Source organism: Fukomys damarensis, unplaced genomic scaffold (assembly GCF_012274545.1).
Source record: "Fukomys damarensis isolate Sample0158 unplaced genomic scaffold, DMR_v1.0_HiC HiC_scaffold_12, whole genome shotgun sequence".
Taxonomy (NCBI): domain Eukaryota; kingdom Metazoa; phylum Chordata; class Mammalia; order Rodentia; family Bathyergidae; genus Fukomys; species Fukomys damarensis.
In genome coordinates this window covers 49,774,667-49,786,892 of record NW_022900924.1, presented here as the reverse complement: position 1 = coordinate 49,786,892, position 12,226 = coordinate 49,774,667, and the positions used below count along the sequence as shown (strand labels likewise).

At 38.7% G+C, this 12,226-nt stretch overlaps 1 protein-coding gene across 11 annotated transcripts in view; it reads left to right on the top strand.

The window, feature by feature from the left end:
• The window catches only part of Lpp (LIM domain containing preferred translocation partner in lipoma), a 612,241-nt gene that overhangs the window by 208,443 nt on the left and 391,572 nt on the right, over positions 1–12,226 (top strand). For 10 of the 11 annotated variants that reach the window (XM_010624126.3, XM_010624129.2, XM_010624124.2 and 7 more), the window contains one exon: positions 8,726–8,927. In XM_010624126.3, the coding sequence (XP_010622428.1) occupies positions 8,735–8,927 (193 nt within the window). In that variant the 5' untranslated portion in view covers positions 8,726–8,734. Of the gene's footprint in view, positions 1–5,485; positions 5,561–8,725; positions 8,928–12,226 lie in introns of those variants that run through there. The other variant, XM_010624130.2, reaches the window with a different exon arrangement.

Genomic DNA, 12,226 nt, shown 5'->3' with positions numbered 1-12,226 from the left:
TTAGAGATTGTGTTGTTGATTTTTCCTATCATCAGTTTTCATTCTCTTGGAAGGACAGAACCTGCATATATTAGAAACTCTGTAGCTCATCTTTATACATCCAGATTTCAGCTTTTGAAAGTAGATTTACTGAGCTCAAAAGAGCTCAAGCTATTGGTTGCTTCTCTCTGTTGGCCTTGTACAGCAAAGCAGCCTGTTAGAACTAGAGACTTTGAAGAAAGCTTTATGAGAGCGTATTTTGGAAGGATGAGATATTCCATGAAGGACCTACCCCACTGTAGAACATGAAATATTGTGGGAGGGGATTTTGAAGATCACCTTGTGAATCATTATTTCAGAGATGAGGAAATGGAAGTCTAGAGATAATAAACAATTTCCTGGTCACTTAGCCAAGTGGATCCATTGCTGTCAAATGTGACGTAGGGTACAAGGTTGGGGGTCCTGTGTGCTAATTTTCAGTGACATGGGTGTTGACACCTTGGAAGAGAGATTCTTTTTTTCCAGTGACCACTCCAATGCTTTTTATCCAGGCTTAGCTGCTTACCATTCAACAAATAGTAGTGATACAAACTTGTTCAGTGAAACTTTACTGCTGTTAATACTCTTTGAAGCAGCACACCTGAATCTGAATCTAGCCTCTGGCGTGTTATAACTACTGTAGTCCATTGCATGAGACTTCAGCTTCTCTAATCTTATTTTTTAAATATAATACTCAAATTAGAAGGAACACATTCATTCCTAAAGTTGCTTCTCTCTGGGATTCTCTTAAATCGATTATCCCAGCTGCTGTCAACCTTGACTTGTTTTCCCATGCCTAATAGAAATTGTGGTATACAAAAGGTCAGTTAGTATTTCTTCCACTTTCTCCTCCACCCTCCCTGAGAATCTTGGTGTTTTTTGAGCGTCTTTTTTCCCCTCTCAGGGTTGATCATTTCATTTCCAAGTGACATTGTAAATCTGAAGTGAGAGTTTGGTCTGAGAGCCTGTCTCTCTTCTTATCAGAGATGGTATTTACTTGTGTGAACCTGATGCTTTTTCTGCTTGCTGCTTCTTAGTTCATTTGAGATCTGCAGAGGCAGTTGGGCTTTTTCTTGTCATGCACAGTGCTGGCAAGAATAGGGAGGACACCGTTCAGCATTATTTCCTGCCCCGATACCGTGTCCCTCCTCCACTCTCCAGTGCACAGTCTGCGAAAAGTTAGAACACAGTTCTGAAAGAAACCTTAGTTCACTCAACGTGTGGACTTGTGGGAGCAATCTGGAAGATGGAAGTTGAAAGGAATGGTAACAGGTACCTAATCTGTAATTATAGACAGGCTAATCACCAAGGTCCAAGGAGGTCAGGGTACTAAAGTCATATAGCCAATTAGTGATGGAGTGAGAAATTACGCCCAAGCCCTTTGCATCTATGTCTAGTGCTGTTTCCAGTCTTTCCAAGTGTCTCTCAGACAGCCTATATAAAGGCTTGGCATTTCTGTAGAGTGGTTCTCTCGTTACCCCTTCTGAGCAATGCCAGCTGTCCATGCAGAGAGTGGGGCATTTAGCCAGTGTTGGGCCAAAGCTGTCTGTAAAGAGCAGTTGAGTGAATATGTTGACATTTTCAGCAGTGGCAGATCCTGCTTTGCTTTTCCGGTGCTATCTGACCTGATGTTTCAGAGGAAGGGTGATTACATTTGCCGTTCAACTAACAATTGTGTGTAATTTTCAGCTTGCCTTATTCTTCAGCGCTGCCTTCCCACGCTTCCATCACATGCCACAGCAGATCTGCTTGGTAATTACACTGGTAGGGACTTACCTACGCCGTTTGGAAAAGGTTTGCCTAAAGTGCTTATTTACTTGTGCATAATAAATCTTGATTGATACCTTAGTAATCTCTGAGATCAACCCAAGACTCCCTCCCACAGTGGGGAGGGTTGAAGAGTCAGGGAAACGAGTGATGGAAGGAAGGAAGGAAGGAAGGAAGGAAGGAAGGAAAAGAGAAAGTTGTGTTTCCTCACTGTTGAGCTAAAGGGAGAATTACAGATAATTTGGACTCTCCATGCCTAACTTTCTTGGTGTGGGCCAGTTCTACAGTCAGGATTGTTCATAAACTCTTAAATTGTTCGTGAGCAGATTCAGTGTTAGTGTTTATCTAATCCAATCACATTTTTCAGAGCAGAAGTTATGCTACAGGCTCATGGCTGAAATAAGACTAGAAGCTGGCTATGAATTCTGAAGATCAGGCGTCTTCCATCCAAATACTGACTTCCAGAAAAAGCTGAATAGCTGTACCCCAGAGAGGGAAATACAGTGTACCATCTTAATAGATGGTTAAGAAAGCAGTCTTGGAAGTCCAGGAAGGCACTAACTTTTGTACAAACCAACGATAAAGAAAAACCTTCAGAGTTATTTAAATCATAACTGCTTGTTTAAATGAAGAAAATGTAGTTAAGAGTTGCTAAATTTAAGTTACCATCAGCTACTGCTGATGTTTAAGTCACAGCACTTCAGTATCTTAATTTATGCCATTAACATAATAGTGTTAATTTCTGTCTCCCTCCTCAAGATCATTCATTTATTCAGCAAACACTAAGAGCCAGGCCTTGAATTAATCACCAAGGGAAATCTAGGGACTAATGCAATGTCATTTAGAGATTAATGTAAATGATTTAACTCAGTTATTCTCAATCCTTGATTCAGCATAGCTACACAAAGGTAGTGAAGATATATAGCTCAGTAGTAGAGTGCTTGTTTAGCAGACACAAGGCCCTGAGTTCCATCCTCAGTATTGCAAATACGTACATAGATACATGGATAAAGATTCCATATGAGGTTAGTATGCAGTTTTTTTTTTTTCTTCCCTGTACTGGGAATTGAACTCAGGACCTTGTACTTGCCAGGCACAGCACCACTGAGCTAAATCTCAGGCCCTAGTACGCAGTTTTGAATGCCGCTATTTTAATCTTTTGGACCAGATGTTAGATAATACCTTGTACTTGTTGGTTGTTTATAACTTTAGTGCTCTATATAAATGTTTATAGAATAAAATACCAATTTGGATGAAAAAGAAAAATATGAATATGAACAACATGTTTTTATTTATGGCAGTGAATTGTACTCAGATAGTTTTAGAGAAGGTGAGTGGATTGACTAGTATTAGTGGTCGCTTGACATGTGGCTCTTAGAGATCTTAAACGATCTCAGTTATCATATGGTCTGTTCTAGTCATTTTAGTCATTTGTGCCTTGATTAGTTTGGTCTCTTGACTATTGGTTTAATCAGCTTGTGATGGTTTGGCTCATTATGGTTATCTTTGTGGGAACAAAAGTAAGAAGACATTATAGCTAGTAGGATCCAAGAGGCAGGAATGGACATAAGAGCAATACTGCTTTTGCTAGAAAACCATGGATTTGAGGTTTAAGGAAAAAAAAGTCCATGTTTTAGCTTTGTAAATATTTAGTTGAGTATCTTGAGCAAGTTGTTCAATCTTTTATACCCCCTCCCCTGCCATTAACAAGTAATAGGGCTGGGGATCAAACCTAGCTCACTGCACATACTAGGCAAGTGTTCTAACATTTTGCTGTGCCCTCAGGCCCAAGTTACACTTTAAGTTACTAAATGTGGACTGTAATAATGCTGCTTCCTGTGGTAGTGGAAAGAGTGGCCATTAGACAATCACTTCATGTATAGAAAATCTTATAATGGCTTACTATTTATTGTTGATATGTGCCTTTCCTTTACCCATGGGATAGATAGTCAGAGGCAGTTAGTAGAGGAGTAACAGAGTAGGGAATAAGTGAAAACTCTTATCTCCTCTGGTGCTTTGCATGGGACACAGTTCCTGAGGGAGCAGTGCTCAGGGTACAGCAGCTCTCAGCCTGCTCCTGCTGCAGGTATTGCACTTAGGAAAAGGCCATCTTTCTTGTTTTGTCCTCTTCTGGTGGTGTTATATTTTTTCAGAACCTCTGTGGAGATCTTCCCTTTCACTTCTTGCTTTCATGATGATTATTAACCTAAAGTGAAACCTACCTGGAACCAGAGACACTAAGAGCACAGTTAAGTTTTGGTTCAGCAAAAACAGGTCTCACCATTGCTGTTGTTGTGCTTCTACTGGGCTCTTCTCTGAAGAGCTAAGAAGCCCCACCTAATTTTCACTAGGTCATCCATCCATTCACTTACTGTACTTGCCAGGTTTCTGCAAACCCACTTCTCAAAAGGAAGAGCTGCACTGCGACTTTAGAGGAAGAAAACACTATCTTATATTTTAGCTGTTGAAACTTTGTAGATCATTTTCTAAGTCACTCTGGAACAGTTTGTGAAGTGGCGTAGGGCCAGAGGGCCTCCATGTCTATATGATTGAATTTATCAGATACCTCCCTTGGATCCATCCTATGGGGACTAATTTTTCTTACATTGAGTTTCCACTCTTGTTAAATTCTTGTCCAAAGATGAAAGTTCTTGTTTCTTATCTTTCTATGTCAGATCTTTGAAAAGATCTTTCCCTACCCATTCTTCTCCTTGAGTCCTTCAGCAATGTCTGTGCTGCAGACATTCCTTGTTTTTGTTTCTGGATTATTATTTCCAGCCATTGTCCTTGTTGCTACCCTACCTTTTAGAGTCTGAGCTTTCAGGGTCCTATGTAAGAGCCGCCCCTGCCAAGGCTGTGCTAGCTCTTGTGAGTGAGTCTGGCATTTCCCATATGGTTTCTGTGTTATTCTCTCATTGCACATATATCAGTATACTTCCCTTAGATAGATGCTAAGCTCCTTGAGTAAAGGATAAGAGTCTGATTCATTTGGAGCTCCAGTGATAGGAATGTAAACTCATTTATTTATTAAATTAATAGATGCGTTTATTTAATGCCTATCACTACATAGGCCCCAGGATTATAAAGTGACAAGTACTTTTGCTCTCTAGGATTTCAGATTGTACTCTGGGGAATGAGTATATTGCCAGATACATGTGACAAGAGGGTGCCAGGTGCAGTTAATGTGTAGGACAGAACACACCATCCTAAAGGATGGAGTACATGGTATAGGTGTTTAAGGACTAGTTGGAAGTAATTCTCGGGATCTAAATGATGCATAGTAAACAAGAAATCATTTTTAATTGAGTTTGGATAAAAGAAGTAGAGATAAAACCTAGAGAAATTGCATGACTTCCCTACCATAAGTAAGTGCTAAAAAATCACCTTAGCAGGAATAAAAAACTGCTGCCATTATTTTAGAAGTTATATGGTATCTATTATTAAAAAGATTATCAGTTCAAAGTGACTTTGTATTGAAATCTGCTAAACCTTTAAAGATCAGATAATTCTAAGGTAATTATTAAACTAATATGAAAAATAGAATGCAGAACCATCAAACTAAAACCCAATAGTAAAAAGTAAAATAACCACAGATAAAAACAGTACAGAATGATCTTATTCATGATTGTATGTACAAAAATTCTGAAAAAAACCTCATAATTAATTCATTAGTATATCAACAGAATACAACTGTGATTTATTGTAGGACTGCAAAGATGGTTCAATATCTGGAAACCTGTCAACATGATTCATGACATCAACGAATTAAAGAGAGGTGAAAAAAATTATTATATTGGTAGAAACTAAGAGTGGAGATAGAGATTCTGGACAGGCATGAGTAAAAGACAATGATGAGAGAGGGAAGAATGAGAGAGAGTTAGTTTAATTGATGCATTTATTTATTCATCCATCTTGAATAAGAAATTTTTCTAAGAATCTTGGCCAGGCATTATATTGATGCTGTGAGACTATTCCAGAGGTTCCAGCTTATTGGGGCAAATATACAGGTGAATAAATCACTTCCTTGCAGACTAAATGTATGGAAAAAAATACTGAGACACCCTAGAAGAAAAATTAAACTACTCACTTTAAGGGGTATTGTGGAAGCAGTTGTAGAACTGGTGACATTGGACTGGGGTAGTATAGATATAGAACACATGGTTGAAAGTGAAGAGAAGAAAACATCATGCCAACAGTGGGGAGAGCATGAACAGGAGTTCAGATTCATGAGAGTTCATTATAAACCCTGGGAATGTTGTGCCTGGGTTACTGTTGATGTGTGGAAGAATGACAAGAAAACAAGCTTGGAAAGGTCACCTGTAAATTGATGTGGCCCTTGCAGGAGTCATAGCTATGTTTCCATGAAAGGGAGACCTCATGGTGTGTTATTGTGCTGAGGAAAACTGAAGTCAGTTTTGGAGTCAGTGGTTTAACGTTGATGATTACATTTTAATTTTTTGAATACTTTCACAGAAGTTGTCTCTTTGTATCTGTGCAAAAGCCAACATTCCATGGTCATTAACTTGGAACTGCTCTGCAAGTATACATCCTTCTTTTCAAAATCACTGCATTTTGCACTAATTCATTTTTAAAGATTTCTATTTTAGAATAACCTTGGATTTACAGAAAAGTTGCAAGGATAGTCTAACCTATTTAAAACATGTACAGTGTATATGCCTACCACAAATACATAGAGAACACTAAAACTTCAAAACCTTTTTAAATGCCATTTATTTCCCATTTGTATTCATATTAGTCATGTTAAAAGAAAATTATGGCCATTTTGTAGAAGACTTAGATTCAATTAAAAACAAAAACAAAATTGATAAATCTCAACCTTGAGAGATGGGTTTAGTTTTGGTTGTTAAATTTTTTTTTCTCAATGATTCCAAATGTACAACTGGATTTAATAACTACGAGTAAAAGAGACATGTACTGATTGTTTTTCTACATGGTTTCCTTATGCAAAATGTCTTTTTCTAGGTGTCTCAATTTTGCAAGTAAATATATACCTATACATATAAAAGTGAAAGAAAAATAAAAGAAAGCCCACACAATCAGAGAGAAAAATTATTGTCATCACTTGCTTCTATGACTTGTGTCCTGATTTCCGTCTTACTCTCATATATCAAAGAATCTACAGCTCCTTTTTCTTTTTCCTCCTTGTAAGATAGTCATACAGTTCTCATTGATTTCATAAGGGAGTGGAGGCATTCCTTTCCACAGTTTACATAGTACTTTGCTGTATACGAAACACTTTACTATATTTTCAGTGGTTGTAATAAAAGCCCTGGGAGTTGAGGAGGACAAGCTTTTCTAAATAGCAGTTTTTAGGGGCTGTGGGCCTGAGGCACTGGAGTGTTCAAGGTCATAGCGTAGACCAGTGTTAACTCAAAGGTGACACTGTCCCAGCCCTCCTCATTTCCCTGCCTCTCTCTGTTGCTATGCCATGTGCTGAGGCCTTAATTTCCCCCACATTTCCTGTGTTCTTTGTCTTTACAGACATCTGGAGATAATCATGTATCCCTCTTAATTAATTCAGTTCAATTAATAAATTACTAGTTGGATGTGGGTTTGGGATGGAGCAGGGCACCTTCCGGGCCTCCCTGTGCTGGAGTGCTCTTGCAATCAGGCTTGGAGAGCTGTCCTCAGCAGCAGTCTGGGAGGCTCATCCCCACGGGAAGGCTGCCTGCAGGAGTGATTGGCTTGTCTTAGAAGGAGACAGCATTTTCCTTTCTTCACATGATGTGCACACTTTGATCAGAGCAGCATCCAGGTTGGCCTTGTTATTCCCCATGCAGCTAAAAGAAAAAAGATCCTATATGCTATCAGCTCAGTAGAGCTCTTGATGGCATTTGTTTTTTTCTTTTGCGGTGAGGGGCTGACCTACCTGTGTGTGCTTTATAGGTGTTGTGACAATCAGTGCTCCCTCCTCCCTATTTTCGGGTGCCTCTTGGTAGAGAGCAGAGCTGCTCTGAGTGCTTATTTTGTTTTATTATTTTATTCTTACTAGTACATGTTTGTAGTACATGATGATTATATTCATCATAGGAAGTTGATACAGGTACAGAATACATCTTCTCCCACTCATCCTCCTCCTCATTCTACCACCCGCCCCCTTCTGTTTCCCTTTCTCAAAAAATCATCTTAAAGTGTCCTTTTTAGTGTGTCCCTTCCTGTCTTCTGAATGCACATTTAAATTTCTCAAGTACACATGCAAAGTTGTCTCACTTTGGTTCCACATATTTTACTTCTTTGGCTAGCTACTTTGTTTTATTCTGCCTGAAGCTACAATAAACAGAAGCACATTTTTCTGCTTCTGTGACTTTACTAACATTGTTCAAGTGCACTTTTTATTCAGCAGTCCAGACCTAGTCTGAGAAACACTCATCAGTGAAATCCTTTTGGTCCTGCTGCCGGAACAAAGTTATTTTATCTTTTCCTTCATTCCAGAAATGCTTGTTTCAAATCTCACTTAGGTATCTTATTAACTCATATAGGTGTCACCATTTAACTGATGTGGTGATTATTTTTTAGATTATTGATAAAATTGAATCTTTTCCCCCAACTTCCTACCCAGAAACGTTTTCAAGTTAGGAACTGTTTCTTACTCCTATCTCCTTCTCCAGGAGGGCCTAGAGCTAAATTGGTAATTATTGGAGTGAGGTATTCAGATATGCAGGCCTGCTTTCCTCCTCCGTTTCTTTCTCGCCCTTCTCCACTCTGTTCATCTTTTACTTCCTTCTCCTCCTTGTTCTGATTATCTCCCTTCCTCTCCTCCTTTCCTTCTACATTGTTTTATTCTTCTAATTTCTTCCTTCGTTCTTTTTTGCAGATAATGTAGTGAATCTTTATAAAGATGCATTAAGTATGGGTTAAAATGAAATAACATAAAGTGAGAGCTTCTATAAAAACAGCATTTATTACTTTTTAATTACAGCTTTCAACAATGTCTTATCCAACTTGGCTGCCACCCAAAAGCACTGGTGAGCCCCTTGGCCATGTTCCTGCGCGGATGGAGACCACCCATTCTTTTGGGACTCCCAGTATTTCAGTGTCTACACAACAGCCACCCAAGAAGTTTGCACCGGTAGTTGCTCCAAAGCCCAAGTACAACCCATATAAGCAACCTGGAGCTGAGGGTAAGTGCTGGTATTTCAGGGTTGGACTTCTAGAGCAGAAAAATTCAGAATAGTAGAGGAGATTGGTCAGGACAACTTTGTGTTGGAAAATGGAAGCCTATGAATTTACAGAGCAGCGAAGGCTTATGAACCTCAAGTAATTATTCTGGATCAACCCCTGCTTTTCTTTTTTTTAAATAAAGAGATTAAGATCTCACAGATTCTATGGATGTGGTTATACAGTTATAAATAGGACTAGAGCCTAAGCAGGAAATATGACCTCTTTACTCAGTGCCTTTCTGCCTTATCCTCCTTCCTTTACCATTCTCTTGAGGTAATGTGTCTACCACCCAATGATTCCTCCCTCTTCTTTCTAGATAAGTGTTCCAGAATGCTGTCAAGGAATAGTCCAAGGAGAATCCTGTGTAGAGTCAGCCTAATGAATTCCCTGGAATTTGCTTTAAATTCTCTGGCTACTTTTGCTTCCTTAGGCATTTGTAGCATAAAGTAGCCTGAATATCTCCATGAGATCCATATTTGTTGAAGGTCATAGGTAATTCTAAGCGAGTTAGTTTCAGGGATTTTAATCGCTTATTCAATTTACATCAAGCAAAATTTAAAGGTGCACATGAACTGGGCATTCACACATGTGTGTGGCTGTATATATTATGTACTTCTGTATTTTTCCACATGGGCAGTATAAATGATGCCATACTTTTTGGTTGAAGAGGTTCCATATTTTTCCCAGTCACTGTCAGAAGCTCATTCAAATTCATAAATTCATAACTTAAACCTAACACACAGAAGAATGTTAAATTCTGACAGCTGAAAAATAGGGGTGATGAAGAGATCCAGTCCCTCTTTCTATATTTTCTACCTTTGTCCCACCTTTTAAAAATTTGTTTTACCATTTTCTTGATTTTTGTCATTACTTTTTGAGTGACATTAGCATGTTTGTTTTAGTGGTTCTGTGTGAGATGGGTTTGTTTGCTGTGATATCTTTTAGTCTTACTTTCTTTCTTACTAGTCCTCTCCTGCCCCTAGTAAGCACTTTTGATAGTATGATAGTGTTTTGGGACTTGTGTGAGACACCTGGTCTAGATGTCCAGATGTCTGCCTTGTATAAGGTGACTGTCTCTTTAGGGAGGCTGGTAGGGAGGTTTGTGTGTCAGCACACCTGAATCTCTCGGGTGGTGGATTTTTGGGTGTCCTTTTTCCCAGAAAAGGCAAAAGCAAGACCATTAGAGAGGTGCTATGGAAAAACAGTAAAGGAAGTCCTTAGTGCTGTGCTGATCTCCAAGACAGTGCTAGGAGCTTTATTGCCCTCAAAGTAGACTGCACCTTTTGCAGCTAATGAAGGACTTAGTGAAACTGGTCTTCTTTGGATTCTTTATTCTTTAGAGATTGTGGTGCTCTGGAAGAGGATCCTTCTCACAGGGACAGGATGTACCATATGTTGGCTTCCTTATCATCTCTCCTGGTGTGATTACTAGGACCATTACTGTTTTGTCTCTTAATATTGGGGAGACATCAAATCGACTTCCTTCTACTGGGTGGGGCATAAGATATGCTAAGTTAAAGAGTTAGAGGCCATGATGCAGGGAGTGACCTAGGAGGTAGGACAGTAGATTATGTGTACCGGCGAGTTAAGGTGTAGCAGGCATACACAGAGGGCTATAGTCAGTAGGCTAATCTAGGGCATATATGAGGAATGGAAGAGAGTGTCATACCTTCCTCTAGAAGTCCTCTAGACTTCTTCAATCTGGACTTCATGTCTTCCAATGAGTTGGCCCCTTGGATGGCTCCCCCAGCCTAGACTCTGTGTGCTTCACCAGCATCAGATTATCTAAGCACACTACAGTAAACTCTGATTCTTTGCATGCTCTGCAGCTCATAAATCTTTTACCTTCTTGACATGCTACCTCCTGTGCTTTTGTTACTTGTTGTAATACTGTCTGTATCACTTTCCCTAAAAGATCTGTTTTTGGTGTGGCCTAGATCAAAAGTATTTTCATAAACATTTTATTCTATAGTATCAAATTTCTACTATTGTCATGGCCCCTGCTCTTTTTTGGTCCTTTTTGAACATGTAGTACTGTACATACTGAGCTCTATGCTTTCCCATTATTGGATCATTGTGTCTTCATCACAGTCACCTGTGTGTTTTATTTTTCCATAAAGAAATAGAATCTTAGAGAAGGAGAGTTGACTTTCCCTGTGATTTTATGGCCAGTAAGTTTTCTTCACTGTGGCTGTTGTCTGTGTGCAGCATGCAGCTTTAAGATGCACATTTAAATTATGTCTGTTTCAGTCCAGGAGTTGTTTAACCAGTGCTACCTTGAGATTACCCATTACATTTCTCTCCTTGGTATTATGTCTAATCTCTGGGGCTTGCTTTCTTATTTTTAAATTCTGACTGTGAAAGTTAAGAAAGTACCAACATATTTTCCACATCAACTTATATTTATGTGGTACCCATATGTTATAATTTTCTTTTATAAGATATTCTAATAACTCTTTTCTAAAGGAGTTTTGTGAACTTTAAAGTGGATTGCACTATTTCCCAGTGAGTAGCTCTCTATGTTTTAGGTCATTTTTATTTTATTCCTGTTCTATTTGTTATTACTTTTGTAAAGATTTGTGTTTCTTTATCTGCCTTCAAATGCCCTTACAGATTGTTTGCTTGCAGATTTGATAGTGTTGACTGTTATCTATTTTGTCAAATTCTTTTCATATGTTTTTATAATTTTCCACCACCACCTTTTATACTTATGAGGAAAACAAGATAATGCCATTTTCTTTTAGTCTTTAAATTACTACTCCTTAACACTGTTCGCCCTGAAATCTAGGTCTCCCTCCCTTCAATGTAAAACACCAGCAACAAAAAAGCAAGAACAACTAAATAAGCACACAACCTTAGACTCTGGCACCAAAAGTACATATGATTTTCTTTGTTCCTGGTAGATACCAGAGTACATAAGCTCTCCTATTTTACTAATTTATTTTTTTAGATGATTTTGAATTTATCCTGTCGTTACCCTCTGGGAATTAGAATTTCATTCAGTCTCACTTTCTTTGTCTCTGTCTCTCTGTCTGTCTCTCTCTCTTCTCCCTCCATCTCTTCCCCCTTTCTCTTCCCTCTGTCTTCACTTTTTTCCTGTCTTTTCCCTGTCTCTTAATAATTTGCTGAGTTGAAAGTTGTTAATGTTATTTACACATCATTGCAATGAACACTAATAAAGAGTGATTTGTAAAGTTTGAAAGACTATAAAGTTGGAGTTTTCTTGTGCCTTAGCATTACCTCTCCCCCATCTCTGAAA